The 25,529-nt window shown below is 37.7% G+C and overlaps 2 protein-coding genes and 2 pseudogenes across 2 annotated transcripts in view; 1 reads left to right on the top strand and 3 right to left on the bottom strand.

Annotated features, from left to right (window-relative positions):
- Positions 1-8,682: 8,682 nt before the first annotated feature.
- LOC120123778 (transcription factor bHLH104-like) overlaps positions 8,683-25,529 on the bottom strand; it is a 30,139-nt gene continuing 13,292 nt past the window's right edge. Inside the window, exons 6-9 of the mRNA XM_039142605.1 lie at positions 22,434-22,444; positions 16,060-16,067; positions 10,864-10,870; positions 8,683-8,692 (exon numbers count right to left, since the gene is read on the bottom strand). The gene's annotated coding sequence lies outside the window, so the exon portion shown is untranslated. The remainder of the gene's footprint in view (positions 8,693-10,863; positions 10,871-16,059; positions 16,068-22,433; positions 22,445-25,529) is intronic.
- LOC120123776 lies at positions 12,935-14,527 on the top strand (annotated as a pseudogene).
- LOC120123918 lies at positions 14,719-15,405 on the bottom strand. The gene is made up of 2 exons (XM_039142704.1): positions 15,112-15,405; positions 14,719-14,952 (listed from the first exon to the last, which is right to left on the bottom strand). The coding sequence occupies exons 1-2, from the start codon at positions 15,403-15,405 to the stop codon at positions 14,719-14,721; spliced, it is 528 nt and encodes a 175-aa protein (XP_038998635.1).
- LOC120123917 lies at positions 17,836-19,138 on the bottom strand (annotated as a pseudogene).

Genomic DNA, 25,529 nt, shown 5'->3' with positions numbered 1-25,529 from the left:
TACCTGATGCTGATCCTCCTGTGGCCTGTCAGAAACGTAAGCAACATGAAGGTACAAGGTACAAAAGAATGGTGTGAATATATGATTATTCCAATCAAATCTTCAAGTGAGAGATTGTTAAAAGTCAAATAATTTAGGCACCAAATTAGGCACCAAATGGTGCTTTGTCAAAGTCAAAATTAGGCACCTAATTTTGTTGAAATTAGGTAATGGGATAATTAATTTTAGTCATTGTAATTTAGGGTATTTATAAGATTAGTCCTTAAGTTTCGACTATAAATACCCTAGCTCATATAGCTTCAAAATCATCCCAAAGCATTCTAGCTTTCTTCCAATACTAGAGAGATTTTAGAGAGTTTCTTGAGAGTTGTTTTCTCCTTTTTATCTAGAGAGAATTATCATTGTTTTCTCCTTGGTAGATCGAGAGAGGTTATAATTCCTATTTTCTCATAGTGAAATTCTTCTACCATTGCCCGTGGTTTTTACCCTAAATTTTTAGGGGTTTTCCACTTAAATTTTGTATCTCTTTTATCTTCATTTTTATTTTCTCAAATTATCAGTTGCGATTTTGCTCTATCCGATAGCCGTATTCCGCAACAGAAGTGAGGAATTTGATTGGGAAAAAAGACTTTTTAGAAGATGATATTCCAAGTTTAACTTACCTAAAAGCCTTGATAAAAGAAACGTTTAGATTACAACCAGTAGCTCCATTGTTAGTGCCACGATAAACACTGCGAAAGTGCAACATAGAGGGATATGAAATACCCACCAAATGCTTAGTGTTTGTGAATGCATGGGCAATAGGAAGAGACCCTCTAGTTTGGGAAAACCCAGAAGAGTTTTGTCCAGAAAGATTCATTGGCAGCCCTATAGATTACAAAGGACAACACTTTGAACTCATACCATTTGGTGCTGGTAGAAGGATTTGTCCTGGAATGCATATGGGAGTTGCAACAGTGAAGCTTGCACTTGCTAATCTTCTTACAAATTTGATTGGAAAATGCCATCAGGATTAAACGAAGAAGACATAGACTTCGATGTCTTACCTGGGATCACTACGCACAAGAAAAATGATGTTGTCCTAGTGGCTAGGAAGATTAATGATTAATCAATGTATCTTTATAGTAACTTACTTGCTACTTGCTCTAGTTCATACTTTGTAGAGTTTCATTACTAATAAAAACAACACAAATTCAAGATATAATGGACAAGCTCACATCAACAAATGTTACTTCTTGATGATTAACAAGTGTTTCTCATCACATACAAATTAAACCCAGAGCCAGCAGAGAAGTTGGATGGAAATTTTTAAACTTCAGATCAAAACATATACTAAAACTTAAATTTTATACCTTAAATTCTACACAGTGACAGAAAAATAATGGAATAGACTTTGACCACACATGCTATGCTATATAAAAGCTCAAACAATAAAGGGCAGAGGGTTTTTAGTTAACGTGGGTTAAATGTCATGGAAAATATAGTGTTGGGCTTGGCTTTGATCCCTCAATTGTTGGTTTTTTTGTGAAAAAAATGAGGATGGGTAAAATTTAAGGTAAAATTATTATTTTAGTCTCTCTATTATATTTAAGGGTTAACTACATTATTGATCACTTATGTTTATGTTTTGTCCACTTTTTCTAAATGATTTTAAAAAACATAATCTATTATCACAATTGTTTTTATTTAATTAAGATATAGTCACTTTCAGTTTTATTTAATTAAGATGTGATCACTACAGGTTAACTACCGTTAACAGTTAAGAGATTAGGTGACATGATATTTTAGTATAATCATACATTTAGGTGACCACTTAACTATTTAGCCATTTTACTTTGATCATCGATCTTTCAATTTTGTCAACCAGACCACTTAACAATTTAATTGTATACAATCAAGTCACATGCCCTTAATACTTAACAGAACGACTGATGTGGCAGTTAACAAAGCTAGTATAATTATGTGAGTTTAAAGCATTACATAGAACTCTCAAACCTAAACTTTTTCCAAACACTACTGGTGGGCGGAACTTGGTGATAAAATTTAAGGGACTATCTTAAAATTTTTAAAAATTTAGATATTTAAATTAAAAAAATTTAAAATTTTGAAAGAAAAAAATTTAAAGAACAAAATTACAATTTTTCAAAATTTTGGGGGCCGTGACCCCAAATGTTCCCATTTATTTACCCCTCTACATACTACGCATAACTCATATATATTGTCCTACCGTATATAGCCCTCGTATTCGACCTCATTTGCATAATTTTATGTGTTATTAATCAATTAGATGATAACATATTGTTAAAAAAATAAAATAAAATATTATTTTTTATGATGTTTCATTACTTATTTTATTAACCATATATAAAATTTCATCCTGAATCAAATATAAAATCTCAAGTATATGTCTTAACTTATTAAATTATCATATGGACCGATTAGTATGAGGTCAGAGAGAATGATTTTTTAAGTGAAGTCTTCACCAAACACTTAGCTAAACTACTTGAATTTGTTAAATAAATAATTCCTCCTAGTCCTTGAGTATGGGTTTTATTGATAACTTTATTTGTTTATTTATTTATTTATAATATTTCAGTTTTTAAATATACTTTAAAACCTTTTAAAAGGTCAGAAATATATTTCCTAAAAAATCATGATGACAGTTCCTACTTCTTCGGAATCTCTTAATAACACTGGCTGTCCGATAACGATGGCCGATGCATCAAGAAGCCCCAAAGGATCGGCGATGACGCCCATGGCGATCTCCCCGCCGATATGGACACCGAAAATAGTGCTGCGTTGGATGCTGTTCCAGCGAACCCTAACCCTCCCATTGATGTGAATGTTTCTGAGACTGGCACGGGAGATGCCGTTGTGCATGGTCTGTTCTATAAGGATACCCTTGTTGGTGGCTGTCCTGATAGTGCTTTTTCTGAGGAGCCTATCATTGATGAGGAAGACTTTGAATTACTTGAAGATGATGTTACTCGGGGCTTTGTTGATGGTGTTATATCAATTGATTTCTCCAACCGAGTTCAAGAATTGGCTAACAAATCATTAGACCAAACTGTTGTTGTGAAGTTGTTGGATAGGAAAATTGGTTATACGACTTTACGGAATAACTTTGGAAGCCATCAGAGCCAGTCCGAGTTATGGACATCGAGAATGATTATTTCTTGATTACTTTCTGCACCTAGTCTGATTTCTTAAAGGCCATCTCGGAAAGCCCTTGGATGATTATTTCTTGATTACCTTCCGCACCTAATCTGATTTCTTAAAGGCTATCTCGGAAGGCCCTTGGATGATATTTGGTCATTACCTGATGGTTGAGCCATGACAGTGAATTTCTCTAATTCTCAGTTGCACCCTAAGAAAATCACTGCTTGGATTTGCCTCCCCGGTCTCCCGGTTACCCTCTACAAACGAAGCCTTCTCACCAAATTGGTGATTGCATTGGATCCGTAATCAAGGTCGACTTTCAAACTGAAAATGGATGAAGAGGTCGATTTGCCCGTATGGCCATTCGCCTAGACCTTGGTAAACCTCTTGTTTCACGTATTCTTATCAATGGCCGTTTGCAAATTCTCGAGTATGAAGCTTTGCCTTCCATTTCTTTGAATACGGGAAGTATGGTCATGTCCAAGCTGTTTGCCCCACTATTGCCCACCCCTCGCAAGAAGCTCCTGTTTTGCCTCTTGATCCACCCCCTCTAGCACCACAGTCAATGTACTTCCCGAACAGGCGAAACCCGATAGTGAATCGATGGATATGTCCTACACAAATACAGAAACTTCTACTGTTGTGTTTCAATGCTCTTCTGAGCGAGCCCTAGTGGTGTCCTATGATGATAGATGTTGTACCCCGATGGTCTTCTAAAGCACTGATACAGTTCATCTCCCCTCGTTAGTTATTAATGTTTAAGTTCTTCATGTGAAATGTGCAGGGTTGTGGTAACCCTAAATTTGTCAATATTGCGAAGCAATTAATTCGTGAGAATGCTTCTGACATATTAGTTTTGTTGAATCGCGTATTAGCGAAATTAAAGTTGATCTGGTCATTTCCTGTCTTGGCTTTCTCTGCTCTCATCGTATCGAGGCCTTAAGATTCTCTAGAGGTATCTGGCTCGATTGTGCTCTTTGCAACACTTACTGGGACGAACAATTCCCCACTGCTGTCGTGCACCACTTGCTTTGCGTCCGCTCCCATCATAGACCTCTTCTTCTCTACTCCGATCATATTTCATACCATCGTCCTCCTACCCCTTTTCGATATTTCTATGGCTGGCTCGGACATGAGGACTATTGGAAATAAAACACTCACACAAACAACTTTTATTGAAACTCAAACAAATATTACAATAGCACTCTCACTCAAAAAACTAGAACTACAACTCACTCTTATAAGACTTTGCTTCTTCACTCACTTAGAAGCTCTTAATTTTTCTTGATGCTTAAACTAAAATGGGGAGGGGTATTTATACTACTCAAGAACAATCTTACACCACACAAATAAAATAATTTAAACCATTAAAGTCTACAAATACCTAACTAAATTTATGTAAGCAATGACATCTTCATCTAATTGATGTAAGCAATGACATCAATTTAGTTTGGGTTTGGGTTTAGGCTCCCATAATGGATCAAGTTTATGATCCAACACCCCCCTTAAACTTGATCTTGTGATTCCTAGTAAGTTCTTTAATCTTATGAAGTCTTCGCTCGTCAGTGGCTTGGTAGAAATATCGACAACTTGATCTTGTGACTTCACGTATTCAACTTCCACATCGTTTATTGTAACATACTCCCTTATATAGTGGTAGCAAATATCGATGTGCTTGCTTCGATCATGGAATACTAGATTCTTTGCTAAGACAATGGCTGACTTGTTGTCGACACAAACCTTGGTAGGCTCTTCTTGTATCAAACTTATCTCCTTCAATAGATTTCTAAGCCAAATTGCATGACAAACGCATGAGGTAGCATCAACATATTCCGCTTCACAAGTGGACAATGTGACAATCGGTTGTTTCTTTGACATCCATATGAAAACAGTATCTCCCATGAAAAATACGAATCTAGTAGTGCTCCTTCGATTATCTATGTCTCCACCCCAATCACTGTCGCTATATCCAACAAGCTTGTAATCATTAGAAACTGAATAGAACAAGCCAAAGTCAATTGTACCTTTCAGATAGCGAAGAATTCTCTTTGCGGCTTTAAAATGGGTGGTTGTTGGAGATTCCATATAACGACTAACCAATCCAACTGCGTGAAGAATATCAGGCCTCGTGCAAGTTAGATAGCGTAGACTTCCCACCAAACTTTTAAAGAATGTTGGATCTATACTTTTTCCTTCTTCATGTTTGGACATCTTGATCCCATATTCTTTCGATGTGCTTATTGGCTTACAGTTCTCCATCTTGAACTTCTTCAGGATCTCCTTTGCATAGGTTTCATGTGAAATGAAAATTTCATCCTTTTGTTGCTTAACTTCAATGCCAAGGTAGTACGCCATGAACCCCATGTCTGTCATCTCAAATTCCTTCATCATCACATCCTTGAATTCATTAAACATGCTTGAGTTGCTTCCAATGAAGATCAAATCATCCACGTAGAGACACATGATCAAAATATCTCCATATTTGATCTTGATATATAGAGCATGCTCGTAGGGACACTTGTTGAAGCCATTCTCTTGGAAGTACTTGTTGATTCGGCTATTCTATGCCCTTGGTTCTTGTTTTATCCCTTAAAGAGCCTTCTTCAACTTCAACATTATCTTCTTACCCTTTGACTTGTAGCCTGATGGTTACTGAATGTAAACTTCCTCTTCAAGAACTCCATTTAGGAAGGCAGACTTTACATCCATTTGATGTATCTTCCACTTGTTTTGAGTTGCTAAAGAAATGATTAGTCTGATAGTCTCCAATCGAGCAACAGGAGCGAATACCTCATCATAGTCAATTCCAGCCTTTTGACTATAACCTTTAGCAACTAGCCTCGCCTTGTGCCTTTCAATCTCTCCTTTGGCGTTTTATTTGTTTTGTACACCAATTTGACACCTATCGCCTTATGTCCCTTGGGAAGTGAGGTAAGTTCCATGTGTCATTCTTCTCGATGGCCTTGATTTCTTCGTCCATCGCATCTCTCCACTTCTTTTCTTGTACTGCTTCTTGAAAGCTCAATGGTTCACAATTAGCAAACAGACAAAATAATGTAAGATTATCTTGTCGTTCAGTTACCTCATAGAGATCTCTAAGGCTTCTTGTACGTTGCACAACTCTTTCACTTTGACTCTCACTTGACGATGACAAAAGTGATGAGTCTCCTTGAGTGGTTGATGTTGGTGAAGTGGGTGGAGTTTTAAGCTCTTGTTGAGGTTCTTGTTGAGGTTCACCTAGTTGTTTCCTCATTGTCTACTTATCTTCTTCAAACTGAGGAAAGAAATTGAAGTCATCTACATGAGAGTTAAAATCATATTCTCCTTCTTCGTTGAAGACCACATCTCGACTAATCACAAACTTCTTATTGTCTGGATTGTACAGCTTGTAGCCTTTCGAATTAGTATCATAGCCGATGAAGATAAAACTCTCGCTTTTATCATCAAACTTTGTTCTTCTCTCGTCTAGTACGTGAACATGAGCTATACTTCCAAAGGTTCTCAAGTGGGAAATGCCAGGCTTTCTTCCACTCCATGCCTCTTGCGGTGTCTTTCCCCATACACTTCTTGTTAGAGATCGGTTTGACAAGTAGACTACACACGCTACTGCTTCCGCCCAAAATTCCTTGGGTAGTTTTTTGCTTTTGAGCATTCTTCGTGCCATGTCGAGGATTATTCTGTTCTTTCTTTCTGCCACACCATTTTGCTGGGGGATCTAGGAACTGTCATTGGTCGACAAATTCCATTTGCTTCACATAACTCTTGAAACTCCTGGAAGTAAATTCTCCACCTCGGTCGGATCTCATGGCTTTGATCTTTCTACCACTTTCTCTCTCCACTGCTGCTTTGAACTTCTTGAAGACTTCGAAAACTTTTGACTTCTGTTTCAAGAAATATACCTAGGTTTTTCTTGAAAAATCATCAATGAAGAGAAGAAAATAGTTACTGTTACCAAGAGAGCTTGGCTTGATCGGTCCACACACATCGGTATGGATGAGCTCAAGTGGCTTTTTGGCTCTTGTCTCTGACTCCTTCGGAAAACTTTTCCTGAATTGTTTCCCGACTAGACACCATTCACAAAGCTGGTCAGGATGGTTGATGCGAGGTAGTCCCTTCACCATCTCCTTCTTAGATAGCAGCTCTAGACCTCCAAAATTGAGATGCCCAAATCGAAGATGCCAAAGCCATGATGCATCTTTGTAGCAAGCTTTCAGGCACTTTGCAACATCATCTTGTATGTTGATCAAGAACATTCTATTATTTGATATTGACACTTTAACAATGAAGTTACTCTTATCATTTTTTATAGAAAGATTATAATTATTCATATGAATATCATAACCTTTCCCTACCAGTTGCCATAAACTTAAGATGTTACTTTTCATATTGGGCACATAGTAGACATTTGAAATAAATTGATGTCTCTCATCTTTCAAACGGATAAGAATGTTACCTCTCCCTTTCACTGCTATTGTGGAATCAGCTCTAAACGAAACATTTCCGCTTACTGACTCATCTAGCTCCACGAACATGTCTTTCCTTCCACACATGTGATTGCTTGCACCACTGTCAAGATACCAGAAATTTGATTTGCCACCATTAGTTTCATTTCGTGCTAGAAGAAGTGTTTCTTTGCCATCTGTCTTTTCCTCCACATAGTTGCCATTCTCCTCAATTTTGTTGTTGGGAGATCTACATTCTGAAGCATAATGCCTAAACTTCTGACAATTATAACATCGAACTTGAGATTTATCATGCATTGAGTTTGGATTGATTCTTCCATGACTTCGTGTCGAGCTTTCTCCTTTCTCATAGTTGTTGTTGGAATTGTTGTTGTAATTCCAACCTCGTCCACGACCTCGACTTCCATCTCGTTCATGGCTTCTACCTTTGCCTTGGCCACGTTGGTTTCTATCATTGCGTTGGCTTTCATGCATATCTTTGAGTTGTAGCTTGAGGAGTTGCTCAGTAAACTCATGTTTCTTCTTATGCTTCTCTTCATATGCTTGCAATGATCCTTGGAGTTGCTCGATCTTCATTTCTTTCAAGTCTTTAGTTTCTTCAATCGCACGACGATATGCTCAAATTTGGGATCCAACGAACGGAGTATCTTCTCTATTATCCTCACATCTTCTAACTTTTCACCATTTCTTTTTTATTGATTAGAAACATCTACTACTCTTGAGAATAATCTAAAATAGACTCGGATGCTTTCATGTGTAAGGATTCGAATTCACCTCTTAATTTTTGGAGACGAACCTTCTTCACTTGCTCGGATCCTTTGTAAGAGGTTTACAGCTTCTCCCACGCTTCCTTGCTATAGCTTGCACTCGAAATCTTTTCAAAACCATCATCATCTAATGCTTGATAGATGAGGTAGAGAGTCTTCTTGTCTCTCTTTCTTGAATCCTTCAAAGTTATCTTTTGATCTGGTGTAAAATAGAAAAAGCATCATCATTCGCAGGCTTGTTATAGTCTTTCTCTATGATATCCCACACATCTTGTGATCCAAGAAGTGCCTTCATTTGATATTCTAATTGTTGTAATTGTTGTTGTTGAGTGTCGAAACTTGGAATGGTGTAATACTATTTGCCATATCTCTCAATATAATGACTTGATTTTCTGGTAGTAGTCTTCCGGCGGTGCGTCAGAACTCAGATTGAGAAAATTCTAGCAACGGCGGATTCATCTCGTCGAGACCTTCGATCTTTCCAACTTGCTCTGATGCCACTTTATTGGAAATAAAACACTCACACAAACAACTTTTATTGAAACTCAAACAAATATTACAAGAGCACTCTCACTCAAAAACAAGAACTACAACTCACTCTTATAAGACTTTGCTTTTTCACTCACTTAGAAGCTCTTAATTTTTCTTGATGCTTAAACTAAAATGGGGAGAGGTATTATACTACTCAAGAACAATCCTACACCACACAAATAAAATAATTTAAACCATTAAAGTCTACAAATACCTAACTCTCACCTAACTAAATTAATGTAAGCAATGACATCTTCATCTGATTGATGTAAGCAATGACATCAATTTAGTTTGGGTTTGGGTTTAGACTCTCCTAATGGATCAAATTTATGATCCAAAAGGACTTTGACAGGTGGGTTTTTGAAGAATGGAATTTGGCTTCTAGTCTCTCTGAAACTGTGTCCAATTTTACAACAGTTGTTACCTCCTGGAATAAAACCATATTTGGGTCCATCAGTGCTAAAAAACGCTCTCTTATGTCTCGACTTAGGCGGTACAGAGAGCCTTAGAGCGCAGACATACGGCTTCCCTTTGTTATCTGGAATTCTCTCTTCAAGTTGAACTTGAAACCGCCCTTGACCAGGAGGAATTACCGTGGAAGCAAAAATCTCGTGCGAATTGGATAGCAAATGGGGACAAGAGTGCTAAGTACTTTTATCGGAAAGCTAAAATCCGTCGGAATAGGAACTGTGTCTCTCCTTAAAGCAAGCGGTCTCCTACTTTCGAAAGTTGTATGAGGATTCTTCTCCTTTCGGTCCTGTCTTTCCTATCTCCGGCTGCTTCCCTGGTATTCCTTTGGCTGGCTATAATTCTCTTCATGTAATTCTTGATGCAAAGGAAATCTACGCCGCGCTTATGGATATGGCCCCACTTAAAGCACCTGGCTTGGATGGCCTTCATATCGAGTTCTTCCAGAAAAAATGGTATATTGTTGGTGTTGATATTTGCCGCATGATACAATCTGTGTTTAATAAAGGAATAATCGAGGAATCCCTGAATAGAACCATCATCACTTTGATTCCTAAGGTAGATTGTCCGCAAACTACGGCAGACTTCGGGCTATAAGCTTATACTCGGTCTTATATAAACTTATCACCAAAGTCATCGCAAACGCCTTTAGAATATCATGCCTGGTCTTATCGAACCTGTCCAGACAAGCTTTGTTGTCGGACGGTCAATAACCAACAATATCATTCTTAACTAGGAAATTGTCCATTCTATGCGCACAAAAAACCAAGCAAAGGTGGATGACGATCAAGGTTGATTTGGAGAAAGATTTCGATCGAGTTAAATGGAGTTTTATTCGCGATATCCTCTATGACTGTCGCCTCTCTTATTCAGGTCATTATGCGATGCATTACTTCATCCATCATGCAAGTTTAGTGGAATGACACTCTCACTGCTCCTTTTAGGCCAAAGAGGGGTTTTCAGCAAGGTGATCCCCCTCTCTTTATCTTTTCGTCTTGTTATAGAACGTCTCGACCATCGTATTAACCATTGGGTTGCTTCGGGATCCTGGAAATCGTTCCGGCTTGTTCGAAACGGTTTCCCCCTCTCATACTTATTCTTTGCTGATGATCATCCTCTACAGCAAAGAGAAATTATCCCAAGCACAACTTATAGCCTCTACTCTCTTAGAGTTCGACTTTTCTTTCGGTCATAAGGTTAACTCCCAAAAAATGCAAATCTATTTCTCTCCTAATACCGATATAGGTTTAAAGCAGGCTATCTGCTCGTCATTGGATTATCAACAGGTTGATTGTCTTGGTAAATATTTGGGGTTACTGTTATTCATCAAAGAATTTGTTGTGTCGATTATGACTTCATCTTGGACAAAATGAAGGCGCGCCTAATGGTTGGGCAGCACGGTCCTTGTCCTTAGCTGGCCGTATACCGCTAGCTAAGTCTGTGCTCTCTACAGTTCCGCTCTACATTATGCAAACGACCAAGCTTCCTCAGGGTGTTTGCAATGCGATTGACAAGCTTGTGCGGCGTTTCATATGGAGTACATCCCCTTACGATCGCATGATCTCTCTTGTGGATGGTCATCGGTTTGCCAACCGGTTTGGCGTGTTGTCTGGGAATCCACCATTCTAATCTGCAGAATAAGTTTTATTTTTATGGAAGCTTTGTTATGCTATCATAGTCCGTCCGAACGATCTCTGGGTCTGAGCTTTGCGTCAGAAACACAACCTTTTCACCCTCTGCCCACTCTCAATTCAACGACCAGCCTGTTCGCTGCTTTGGCGGGCCTTGTCCGCGAACTGGGATGATTTCTGAAAGCAGCTCTTTTGGCTTCTTGGAGATGGTATTTGTGTTCGTGTTTGGGACGATAATTGGATCCCAACACTTGGTCCTATCCGTTTCTACCACGCGGACCCTCCTGTTGCTCCGCACTTTAATGGCCTGTGTGATTTGGTAACCTCAGATGGCGATTGGAATCTCGATATGATCTCTTCCCTGCTACCTGTTGACTTCATCCCTCACATCTTGGGCGTTAAGCCACCTTTGACGAACGCTGGCGGTGACCATGGCGTTTGGGTTGGTGATGCCCAAAATAACTTCACTGTTCGTTCCGCCTACAACCATCTTCTCACCACCGTTGGAGTTCCGCCTGATCTCATTTAATTGGAAGCTTGTCTAGTCTCTCTCTGTCCCTCGACGTGTTAGGGCGTTTCTCTGGCTGTTCATCAAGGACCGCATCCTAACAAATCATGAAAGGTATGATGAGGGTTAACTCCAGATCCTTCATGCCCTCTGTGTGGTATTCAGGTTGAAACTACTACCTATGTTTTACGCGACTGCACCGACGTGAAGATCGCTTGGGAAAGTCTCATCCCTGCTGGCTCCGCACATCATATTCTACCCGGTTCATGATTGGATCAGCTCCAATCTTGCCTCCGTTGCATCCATCGTCGCGTTGAACTGCCCTTCGAAGATTCTTTTCCACATTTCTTTGGCACACCTGGAAAAGGAGGAACTCCTTCATTTTCACGGATTCCCGCCACACCATGGAAGCTGTCCTTCGTCTACTCTTCTTGGTCATTCGGCGTCGCTTCTACCCGAGCTACTACTATGAGGATGACGAATCGTCAGGAGAAGCAAATCATGTGGGTACCTCCACCAGTTGTTTGGTATTGCCTCAACTCGAACGTTGCTGTACCTCCACCATATTCCCCTCTCCATGCCGAGCTTTGGGACATTTACATTGGTTTGTAGGTCGCTTGGGATCTTGGTATTAAGCTTCTGCAGGTACAAACGGATAGCTTGCACGTTATCAGCCTTCTTAATGATGCTGGAGCAGCTAAGCATCCGCTCCCGCTTGTTCGTGTTATTACTTTGTTCAGCTTTCGTGGTTGGTTTCTGGACTTTTGTTGGATGCCCAAGGAAGGGAATATGGTTGCTGATGGAATGTCGAAGCTGGATCTCCCTTTTCGTACGTTTGAGTCACCGCTGGTCTCCATTAAGCCGCTTGCCGATAAGGATATCTATGGTCCACCCTATGTAAAATCGTCTTAGATAATTAGGCTTATGCCTCACCTTGTAGTAAAAAAAAAAAAGAAATATAATTGATTTTGGAAAAAAATTGATGAGGAAATGCAGTCGTCAAAGGAGAAATTATTTTTTATTGAATTTTTATAATTTTTTTGATAACTCATTTCAATAAAAATACCTGATAAAAATCTAATTTTTTATACTTTTTTATATAGTAATATTATTAACGGATATTATCACAAACTCCAAAAATATATCGTAAAAAAACATACGTACAATATAAAGCACAAAGAATAATGGGTAGAGGTTTTTTAGTTAGTGTGGGTTACAAAAAATGTCGTGGAAAATATCTTATCTAGATGTTTTGTCCCTGAAAATATCTAGATATTACTTTATATATAGATATTTGGCCCCTGAAAATATCTTAATTACCACAGTGAGGACCACAAGATTTACGATATTACTTATATATGGGGGAGGATCCCTCTCAACTTTCAACACAGTGAGTAGAATATTAGAATGACCATACTATTGTTTCTCATCCTCCTTCTACCTCTTTCCTTCTTTGTTCTTTTAAAACATTACGGCCACAATGTCAATCTCCCCCTACACCGCCTGCTCTTCCTTTGATAGGTCACTTGCACATGCGTTGTTAGATAACTCACCCCTCATATTTTTCTTTGGAGGCTCTCTCGAAAGTATGGTCCTCTCGTGTACTTGCGATTCGGGTGCAGGCCGAGCATAGTAGTTTCTTCTGCAAAATTGGCTGAAGAGGTTATGAAGACCCATGACCTCGACTTCTGCAGCAGGCCTGACCAGCGTGGTACCCGTAGATTATCTTACAATCGCTTAGAAGTGGCCTTTTCACCGTATGATGACTACTGGAAGGAGATCAGGAAACTTTGTGTTATACATCTCTTTAGCAGAGTGCAACAATTTCGTCCCATCCGAGAAGATGAAGTTGCTCGCCTGATGGACAAAATATGTCAATTGTCTGTTGATTCTAGGCCTGTCAACTTGAGTGAGGCAATGATGTGTCTTGCCAGTACAATCATTTGTAGAGTGGCCTTTGGCAAACGGTATGCCGAAGGAGGAGCTGAAAGAAGCAGGTTCCATGGTTTGCTTAACGAAAGTCAAGCCATGTTAGCAAGCTTTAGCTTCTCTGACTATTTTCCATTCATGGGTTGGGTGGATAGATTTTCTGGGTTTCACAATCGCCTTGAGAAAACTTTCAAAGAACTCGACATCTTTTACCAAGAACTCATTGATGAACATCTTGATCCAAACAGAGTAAAGCCAGCACAAAAGGATATACTCGATGTGTTACTACAAATATCGAAGGATAATGATTTTCCATTTGATCTCACTATAGATCACATAAAGGCTATTCTAATGGTAATAACATCACATCTCCGCTTAATAATTTTATCTTCACACTTCATGGATATATAACCTTGTTTCCCCCCGTCTTTATTTCCGGTGTAGATTGTGTTCATCGCTGGAACAGACACATCAGCGGCCGCTGTGATATGGGTTATGAGCTTCCTGATGAAAAACTCAGAGTGTTTGAAGAAAGCTCAAGCGGAAGTGAGAAGTTTGATTGGGAAAAAAGGCTTTCTAAAAGAAGATGATATTGGAAGTTTGAGTTACTTAAAAGTTGTGATAAAAGAAACGTTCAGACTGCAACCAGTAACTCCATTGTTAGTGCCACGGGAAACACTCCGAAAGTGTAACATAGATGGGTATGAAATACCTGCCAAATGCTTAGTGTTTGTGAATGCATGGGCTATAGGAAGAGACCCTCAAGTATGGGAAAACCCAGAAGAGTTTTGTCCTGAAAGATTCGTCGGCAGCCCTATAGACTACCAAGGACAACACTTTGAGCTCATACCATTTGGTGCAGGTAGAAGGATTTGCCCTGGAATGCGTATGGGAGTTGCAACAGTGGAGCTTGCACTTGCTAATCTTCTTTACAAGTTTGATTGGGAAATGCCACCAGGAATGAACAAAGAAGACATAGACTTTAACGTCTTACCTGGGATCACTACACACAAGAAAAATGATCTTATCCTATTGGCTAGGAAGGTTAATGATTAATCAATGTATCGTTATAGTAACTTGCTACTTGCTCTAGTTTATACTTTGTAGAGTTTCACCCATATTTTATCAATCTTATCAAAACAACACAAATTCACCATATATAAAATCATTAATTTTTAAACTGGATAAAAAACAAATTTCATATTTAATTATAAGACATAAAAGGTTTAAATACATGATCAATGCTATTACCGGGGATTTGATCATGAAATGCTAGCCTGTACAATCCTCAAGGAAGCAGTATCGGTGCTACGCAGAACTGCCCTGTATTTGAAAATACCATCACTTGAAGGGCAAGTGGAGGGACGAAGAAGCCTTTCAAGCACTTCATATAAAGAACATATCACAGTTGCCGTTCTCTGTGTAAAGCAGATGAGTTGAATATCTTCATTGCTTTTCTTGAAACCATCTTTTGAAAACAACACTTTCTTCAACACCTACAAAAGTCGCACAAGCTATATTATTACCTTGTTGATAATCAGATACATCCATAAAGAAAAGCTATGAAATTGCTCAAGTTTCTAAAGTGATTTCACACCTGTGGTTTGAATATGGACAAATCAAAATCAAATTTCGCAGCTTTACCTTCAATCTACTTTCCTAGGGATGAGATTTTCATCATCGATTAGAACGAGAGGTATGTGGGAAATCTTGGACCGTTCTCGTCCTTCAACTCTCCTGCACTCTTCTTTTAGCAACGGACAATCGGATATTAATAGCATCCCAAGCGAGAGAAGCATGTCTTTTTCTGGAAGAGATGTGAGCTTTGGACAATCTCCGATATCCAATAATGCAAGAGAGGTGAGGTGTTGAAATCTCTTGGAGAACATGAACTCCAGATTATTGAAATTACAAATGGGGATAGAGATAAGAGGAGGAGGCAGCGTCATTCCAGTCCTTTATTCTGGAAACGACACCAAATTTAAGCGTCCGAGGCAGAGTCGTCGAAGAGAGGCAAGTCTATGGAATCCCCATTCAACAGTGAGCTATATATTTGGGTGCGCCTGAGATTTCAAGTGATGTCAAGTTGGTTGGAAACTCCTCTTCTGGAAATGATATGTCGGCCCCACAGTTCCACACCTTTAACTGCAGAAGGGAGGTGAAGTTGTTGATGCACTTTGGAAGGGCTCCAATATTTTCACAATTGTCAACTGTGAAAACTCTGAGACTTGTGGAGGACAATTCAATACCTTCGAAACAAACCACCAGATTTGAACAATCCCATAAACAAATCTCCTGTAGATGGCTGAGCTTGACTAATCCTCGGGGTAAAGATTCATATTTTGAACATCCATAATTTGAATAATTTCGAGATCATTGGTTTCATGCAAGTCTTGGGATATGCATACCAACTCCTGACACTCCGAAATAGAAAGCTTTTTAACCATCACGGGGTAGCTTGAAATTTAGAAATAAGCTTCTCAACTTTGGGTAGCGGAGAATTCGGAGATGTTGAAGCCGATTGAATATATCGCCTCTCAAAGATAACCATATCCAAGACAAACATCTTTCAATTATCAACTGCTCAAGCAGGCAACTGTTACAACTCATACTCTCATCAAACAGGTATTGCAAATTCTCACAACCCCAAATCCTCAGTTGTTTTAGAGCAGGGGGAAGTTACTCTCTGTAAAAGAACCCAAACCTTCACAGTTTCTTAGTACCAGTTTTGTAAGGAATGTGAAAGCATGCGACACTTTTGGTAGTATACTGAAATCACGAGTTACAAAATGTTTGGAGTTTGCAAACCTCAACATTCTCCTCTCAACAGCAATACTAAACTTTGAAATCCTTAAAAGATTCACACTTTGCAAAGAGGTGACCTCCTTCCCTGGTGAAGAAGATGAGCATTCATCCACCAATTCTTCACACCCTTCCACGCTTAATTCACGCAGTGATGGATAACTTGAAATTGAAACTACTAACCTCATGCACTCGTAGATTTCAAGTTTCTGCAAGGACTGAAGACGGGTTGGCAACCTTCCCAACAATCGAGGACAATGTCTTATCGCAGCTTACGAAGCATGGGTAACTTTGAAACTTGTTCATCACCTTCACAAGCATCCCACTCCTCCCAGTTTGGTAGACTCTCGAAAGATAAACCTCTAAAGATGCAAATGCAACTGACTGATTTTCCCCAAACAACTCATTACCAATCTTGCGCACCTCAACCAACCCACCAATTGAAAGATCTTTTAAGGATGACAACCTTCCAATTAGTGGTAGTGATTTGCAGTTTTTACAGCTGAATAGCTTCAAAGACGACAAATTCCTGAAAGAAGAATCTGCTATCCAAGTGGAGAATTTTACACCACCAAAATTCTCAATGACGAGTTGCTCAAGCTTTTTGGGAGGATGAAGAGAGTCTAAGACTTGTTCTTCAACTTCATTATTCCTTGTAGGTTTCTCAAAGTCTCCACCCCATTTTAGTACCAACTTAGTGATCCCAGATTTCTCATTCAACCTGGCTTCCCTTGAATCTTGACCATTAACATTCTCTAACCTCGAAAGATCAAAATCACCTCTGAGATTTAACAAATTCTTCAATTCTCCAATGCGATGTCCATCACCTTCGCCTATAACAAAATTAGATAACCTTTGAAGATTGGTTAGATTACCAATTCCTAAAGGCATCATTTCTATTAAGTATGTTCCTCTAATATCAAGACAATGCAAGTGAACAAGATTTTCAATCTTCGAGGGCAATTTTTGAAGCCTATAACAATCTTTTAATAATAAAGCTTCCAATTGATAAAAAGTACATAAAGAATCAGGTAAACATTTGATATTAGTATGGGAAAGATTCAAATAACATAGAAGTTTTAAATTTTCGAAAAATTCAGGCAACTCAGTGATCCGATATCCACACAAAGAAAGCACCCTTAAGTATCGAAGTCTCAGCAATAATTCAACCAAAACATCATTAGTAAAATAACCCTAATGATCTTGATTTAACTGTAGAAAAGTACGTAAAGAATTTGCTTGATCAAACTCTTCAAACTTCTTCATAGTGTCATACCGACTGCAAATATAAGACGAATGACGAGAACGATGTTAGAACAATTGTTGCTTATTGTCCTCCAGTCCGCCGCATATATCTCCTGCAACTAATTGACCAAATCATTCATGAGGTCACGCATGACAAATGAGATTTATCTTGACTAGATATCTGAAAAATGATCTTGACACTAGATCTTGAAAATATTTGTTTCCAAGATTTCTAATTTGATGTTAGCTTTTTGTTGCAAGAACCTTCTGCACTCCATAACAAGATTTATTTTCTTCTTCAAATTCATAATCTTTTGAAAATATGGAGCAATATGCAAAGCAACGTTTCAAATGAGAAGATTATGGCAGCTTAATCGCAGTGCAGGAATTATGCCGCATTGATTTTCTGGTAAGTCCCATATCTCGCTCTCATATACTCTTTCCCATTCATCAAGATTCTTAGTTGTGCGTAAGAAGCTTCCAATGGCTTTTGCAGCTAAAGGTAAGCCGTTGCACCTTCTCACAATGTTCTCTCCAACTTGTTTAAATCGGAGATGTCCATCAAAATTTATTGCTCTTAATGCATGCTGTGTAAATATGGACAAACAAACCTCATGTGATAGTTTATCCAAATGAAAGACTTTCACTGGATCCACATTAGATGAAACATTTGAAGACGAGTAGTTATATAATATCTTGGTCATTGCTCCAAAGGGAGACTGTAAGGTGGACCAATCATCGTAACTCTCGTTCCAAAGGTCATCTAAAACAAGTAAGACACTTTTTCTAGATAACTTCTCCTTCAACTTGACTTGAAGCAAATTCAAGTCATTAACATCAGGCGAGGAAGAATCGATGGATTGTAAGATAATTTTGGTTATTTTTAACAGCATCAAAGTCATCGGAAACACATACCCAGGCCCTGTGATCAAAATACTTCTTTAAGCTGGCATTGTAGACAAGCTGAGCAAGAGTTGTTTTACCCATCCCTCCCATGCCAACGATGGAAAGGACGTTAACTCCAACGGAGTTATTAGTTTTGAGCAAATCAATCATTTCACGCTTCTCATTGTCTCTACCAATATACTCCACAGATCCATCCACCACGGAAGTAGGTTGCAGCCTGGCCGGTTTCTTTCGCTCGGAGCTTGCAGATTGAGGCAAGATCTCACTCAACCCCAAACTATTTTTTCGTGTAGACAGACTGTTGAGTCTAGCAGTGATCTTTTTCATCTTGGGAATCGTGGCATTTTTAAAGAGAAATGACGATGGAGTGGAACTAGTGCCAGTAAACCAGGAAGGAAGGAGTTTCCGTATCTCACTAGATCTGGGTTGAGCCAGAGTTTTCTGGAGGTTGAGACGTAACTGTTCATAAGCAAAGTCGTCCAAGATGTCATCCACATCGTAAGCCAAGTCTTGGAGATCTTCCAACCAGCTCTTCACACCCTCGTCCTTGATTTGTTTCTCCTCTGCATGGTTCAGAACTGCTTTGATATCGGACAATAGGGACTTCCACTCATTGAGCTGGTCGTCCAGTTTCTTGTGATCAGCAACAAAGTTGAGAGCGTCATCGATGGACTTGCCAAGAAACAGATCCAAAAGCGTTGACAGAGCAACCTTTCCAATGAAAGTCATGGTGGGAATAGGAGAAAGAATCTGAAGAAGAAAAAGGGAAATTCAGGGCACAAGGAAGAAAACAGAGAATTTGCTGAAGTCAATGGATTGTGATGGTTCAGAATAAGATATAATAATGGAGATGGAGCCCAAGTGGTTGTTGCAGGGTAGCTTTCATCGGAAAACTCTAAGGAAAGTGGAAAAGTCATAGAAAATTCCAAATAATATTGTCTGTCTGCAATACATTGGACTACAAGAATATGCCATCGTGGGCAAGTGGGATACACCTTAGCTTTTTGACTTTAATGGCATCTCATGGCCATATATCTAACTAATGAAAGAATATATCATTTCCCATGACATTAATATTAAATTTAATAATCCTAAAAAGGTGTAATAATTTTTAGTCAATATGATAGTAATCATGATAATCGATGACGATAGTGATCGACAACCGAGAGATTTTGATATGATTAATAAGATAAATTAATATTTTATTTAAAATTTAATAGTTAAATTAATATTTTTATCTAAAATTTAGTAAGTAAAATAGTATTTTATCTAAACATCAAAAGTCAAATTAAAATCTAATCTCTTATACTAACACGTCACGCATCAAATTAATCATACTTAACATCTTAGTGATCAAAATGTTATAAATCAATAATATAAGTGATCAAAATATTATATTTCAAAACTTGATGATTAAAGTAAACACTTATAAAAAAATGACCATTTTGATAGTTTACCATAATATATTATATTATTCAAAGAGAAAATAACTTCAGTGACCAAAAATGCCTTATAATATACGATTTTAACCAACTTTTTTTGGATTTGTCAAAATGACCAACTAAATCGCAATGCGATCGATAATTCGCAACGCGATCTCCGGTATCACAAATTAATTTCCAGATTCGCAACGCGATTCTGACTATCGCATTGCGATTTTCCAAATTCGCGTTGCGATTTTCCGACTATCGCAATGCGAATATGTAAATCGCAATGCGAATATGTAAATCGCAATGCGAATATGTAAATCGCAATGAGAATATGTAAATCGCAATGCAATTATGACTATCGCAATGCGATTCTGACTGTCGCAACACGATTCTGACTGTTGCAACACTTAATTTCAAATTCGCAACAGGTTTTAGTTTCGCAACACAAATGTTTTGGGTATATAACTACGCAGCAGAAGCAACTCATAACCTAAATCCCTAAATCGTAACTCATTCCATCTCCATCTACCACTCTCTCCGGCGACATCCGTTCCTATATCCAACGACATCCTTCCCCATCCGGCAACATGTTTTAGTTTCGTAGCTCGTTTGTTTAGTAAATTAATTTACAATAATGAAATCATCTAATGTTGATCATGTTTGGATAGATTTATGTTTTGGAGGGTCATGGGAGAATGTTCATGGTGTTTTACAATATATGCCTTTACCTATGAATCTTCAACTAAAACTGTCATTAAAAAAGTTAACTTATGAAACTCTAATGTTACGTGTTGCAAATAAATTGAATTTAGAGCCCTTAAGTGGATTTAGGCTATCTTATCAGAGAAAAGGTAAAGTTTATTTGTTAACCGACAATGAAGATGTTGAACGATTCATTTCTTACATTAGTGTTTCGCAAGATGATGTTACATTTATGTTGTTGAACCTAGAAGTAGTGAAGTTGGGTCAGTAGCGGGTAGTAATCAACTAAGTTTTTCAACCCCAGTTTATGGTGCTCAAAATTTAATGGTTCCACCACAATTTCATCACCAAACAAATTTTGTTTCACCACATTTCTAATACCAAACACAATCTCAAAACCCACAACCTTTCCCTAATCCAAATCCCAATCAACTTTCAGCACCAAATTCCGATTTTCGTATTAACCAGTTAGACGATGATGAGCCAACATAAAAAATTATGAGTACTAGTTGGTATTCGAAATTGGATCTTGGTCAATACCCGGACTTTGATCTTGGTCAATACTCGGATTTTGATGATGTTTCAGAAGAAGAAACAGACCCTGCGTGTAATGATTTTGATATTGATCAATACCCGAATTTTGATGATGAAACAGCCGCTGCCGAGGAAGATATTGTTGATGATAATGAGAAGGAAGTTACGACTGTGAATGAACATGTTGAACATCCATTCTATAATTCATATAACCTTGAAGAAGAAAAAGAAATCCCCGAAGAAAAGTCCCCGAAGAAAATGCCATGGGAGTATAACTAGAATATGCCAAAATTACTTCAGATACCAGAAGAAGAGTTGGTAAAGATATCAGTTGATTGTTACACAAAAGTTATTCGTGTCAAGAAAGATGATTGTTTTGATACAAAGGAAGACTTGAAGATAGCTTTGTATACGAAATGTGTGGAAGATGGATATCAACTAAAAGTTAAAAAATCAAGCAAAGATCGTTTCGAAACAAGGTGTATGATTGACAAAAATTGTACGTGGCGTATGATTGCAAAGAGGATAAAAGATTGCGAAATGTTTCAAGTTAGGACTTTTATTGATAAACATACATGTTCAAGAACCTAAGGTTTTCCTCACTATAGAAAGGCAAACAAAAAAGTGTTGGGTGGTTTTCTGGCTGAGTTAATGTTTTTGAATAGCATGGTATATCAGGGACATGAAATTATGACTGACATGAATGCTCGGTTCAAGATTAGTATCTCATATTCTCAAGCTTGGAGAGTCAAATGTTATGCCTTGGAATTGTTGAGGGGGTCTCCAGAAGCATCGTTTACCCAACTGCCGGCTTATTGTCACAATTTAAAGCTGAAAAATCCTGGGTTGATAACTCATATCAAAACAGATAAAGATGGACGCTTTGAGTTGCTATTTATCGCCATTGGTGCTGCGGTTAGTAAATCAATATAATTTTGTTGACTCATTTTTGTTAGTTACATGCATTTCATATTTAAATGATTATATTTCTTGTGTATATGATTTTGTAGATTCGTTCGTTTATTACTTGCATGCACCCAGTTATTATAGTTGACGGAGCACATTTAAAAGGTCGATACCTTGGAGTAAACTTATTAGCAGTAGCCATGGATGCTAACAATGGGATACTGCCAATAGCTTACGGGGTTGGCAAATCTGAAACCTCTGATTCATGGACATGGTTTATGGGGCATCTTAGGGATTGCATAGGTCCTATTAGTAATCTGACAATCATATCTGATAGGGCAAACTCAATTGACAACGTTGTTAGAAGGTGTTTCCCATATGCTTTTCATGGACTTTGTGGTGTTCATTTATATAGAAATATAAAATCAAGGTTTGCTGGTATAAAAAATCACAAATGGACATACTGGAAGGCTGTAAAAGCTTATCGGGAAGTGAATTTTAATAAGCATATAAATTGTTTAAGACGTGTTTTGCCTCAGTGTGCTCAAACACTAGAAGATGTCGGGTTTGAAAGATGGTCAAGAGTACATCAACTTGGAGCAAGATATGGTTTCATGAATTCTAATAGTGCAGAATCAATCAACGCTCTAAGTCTTCATTCCCGGAAATTACCCATTACTATGTTAATGGAGTTTTTTCGAGCCTCTATTCAACAGTGGTACTACAAGAAAAGAAACCATGCAGGTATTATTTCTTTAAATTCGTAACTTGTCATATATTTTACTAAGTATTATTTATTTAAATTTACAGGAACATTGGAACATCGTGTTATTCCATAGACTGAAAAAAAAGATAACGAAACGTGTTGTGAAGTCAACGTCATGGAGAGTTGAACCATGTTCAAACACTTTGTTTGAAGTACTGGATAATAACTTAAATGGGCTTGTCGATCTAAATGTAAAGACGTGTAGTTGTATGAAATGGCAAACATCTGGTTATCCGTGTGGGCATGTTATAAAAGTTGCTCTTCATCTAAACCAAGATGATTCAAGCGCATACGCTATGGATTGCTACACTACAGAAGTATATCGACAGACGTATGCCAAGATTATCTACCCTATTCCATATCATTCTGATTGGGACATACCAGATGACTTACAAACAGTTTTGCCACTAGCCATGGACAGAAGGCTACTTGGCCGACCAAAAAGTCACGATCGTATACAGTCTAAGGGTGAAGAGAAGAAAAGATCGACATGTAGTCGGTGCAAGGAAAGTGGTCATACAAGGTTGACATGTGGATCACCAGTGCCATCACAATCATCTTTTCCTCTACCAAAATATGGATCCTCATCAAAATACAAAGCTCATATGGTGTCAAGAAAAAGGCAATCAAAATCGCAATCAAAATCAAAATCCCAATCATAACCGGCTTCACCTTTTGGGACTATTAACTTAGGTGATTTTTAAATGCAAACGTTGTATTATGTGTAAACTTTTAACATTTTCAGATAGGCATGTATTAGTAACTTGAGTTTGAACATTGTTATGATATGTTCAGTTATTATCAGTTATTACACATTCATTTGAATATTGCAACGCGAATTTGACTATTATGTGTATTTTATGTGTAAACTTTTAACATTTTCAGTTAGGCATGTATTAGTAACTTGAGTTTGAACATTGCTATGATATATTCAGTTGTTATCACTTATTACACATTCATTTGACTATCGCAACGCGAATTTGATTATAACAACGCGAATTTGACTATCGCAACACGAATATGACTAGCGCAACGCGAATTTTTCTATCGCAACGCGAATTTGACTATCGCAACGGCTATTTGAATATCGCAACGAGAAAATCGCAATGCGAATTTGAGTATCGTAACGCGAATTTGATTATCGTAACGCGAATTTGATTATCGCAATGATTATTTGACTATCGCAACGAGAAAATCGCAAAGCGTATTAGACTATCGCAACGCGAATTGACTTTCGCGTGGCGATTTTGTCTTTCTCGTTGCGATTTTGAGTTTAGCGTTGCGAAAGTGTACCTCTAAAAGGTCTTTTGCCTTTAATATGATGCAGATTGAAATCAACAAATCAACTTTTACATTTCAATCAATTAAACAAGCACAAATAAGAATTATTTACACATCAATATTAAACAAATCAACTTTTACAAATCAATTTTTATAAATCAATTAAACAAGCAAAAAATGATAATAATTCTTATTTTCCTCATCAATTAAACAAATCAGACTTTTAAGAGTCAATTAAACAATAAAAAAAAGTGTACCCCAGACAGTTGTTTATGCACACATACATCAATTTCACGCAGCTCACTTCAGGATTAACCTGCAGAAACCAAACATTTGCTCAAATAACACTTTCTACACATCTAAAACCAACAAACAACAAATTATTATTGAATTCTAGGTACTTAACAACACTTGCATTTGACTTACAAATTGTTTATGGACACTTTCATAACGCGGATGCAGGTAGGCAGCGTCTCAAATATATCGCTCTAGCCATAAAATGCCAAAACCACAAGCCTACTGCACTTCTATCTCTATCGGTGGGAGGTAGAAACTGTGTACTTCTTGTCGTCAAACGCTCCAAGAACATGCATACGAGAGGACCACAATCCCCTCTGGCTTCCGGCATTTGTTGTGGCGCGATCTCGTCTCTGATAACTGTAACATTGAACTTCTTTGGCTTCTTGTTTCTAGAATAAGTCCAATCGCATCCAAGAATTTAGCCAAATGAGAGCTCCATCCCTTAATAATATCTCTTAAATCATACAATGATATGTAATTTATCATGCTGTCATATACTATTGTCTTCAGGGATGGGACTTGAAGCTCGACGAGAATCCAATGAGTACGTTCCAAAACAGGGATAAACACCTGCAATCATAAGTTATATGATGTATGTGAGACTTTAATATGTAATAATGGAAGAACATGAAATAAGTTATATGATAGAGTTATAAGAAATGAAATGAATATGAGAGATTAATATAATCAAGTATAAGTTATATGATATGGTATAAGTAATTATACGAGAAATGTTAGGAGACTCTAAGAGAATAGTATGAATTCGAGGGCATAAATAAGGATACATAAGTAATATAGGGAAGATTGATAAATTAAAGGAAACTATGGTTTATGTATTATAGTGAAGAGCTACAAAGTTTTATTAAAGAGTATTGAGGAAGTCATGAGAAATGGAACTAAATAAATAGATGGTTTATGTGAGTGGAAAAGGTAAATGATATAAAATAAATGGAAATTATTTATAAGATAGCATGAGACTAATTGAACATGTAATATAAACTTTATAAAGGAGTACTTGGGTAAAATCATTATATGATACAATTATAGAGAATTACTATTCAAATTATATTAAAATATGATATATGAGAATATGAGTAAGTTTATAGGATATTGATAGGACATAGAAGAATATGTAAATGTATGCTGATATGAAAAAGGGGATACAAAGAAATGGAGCATAAGGTAGATAATATTATATCAG

This window comes from Hibiscus syriacus, unplaced genomic scaffold (genome assembly GCF_006381635.1).
Source record: "Hibiscus syriacus cultivar Baekdansim isolate YM2019G1 unplaced genomic scaffold, ASM638163v2 tig00110403_pilon, whole genome shotgun sequence".
Taxonomy (NCBI): Eukaryota; Viridiplantae; Streptophyta; class Magnoliopsida; order Malvales; family Malvaceae; genus Hibiscus; species Hibiscus syriacus.
The sequence above is the reverse complement of the archived record's forward strand: the minus strand, read 5'-3'. Positions and strand labels throughout refer to the sequence as shown.

Coding starts and splice junctions, on each gene's coding strand:
- LOC120123918 (XM_039142704.1), bottom strand. CDS start 15,405: ATGACGCTGCCTCCTCCTCTTATCTCTATCCCCATTTGTAATTTCAAT. Junction 14,953..15,111: donor AAAATCTCATCCCTAGGAAA/GTAGATTGAAGG, acceptor CGACTTTTGTAG/GTGTTGAAGAAAGTGTTGTT.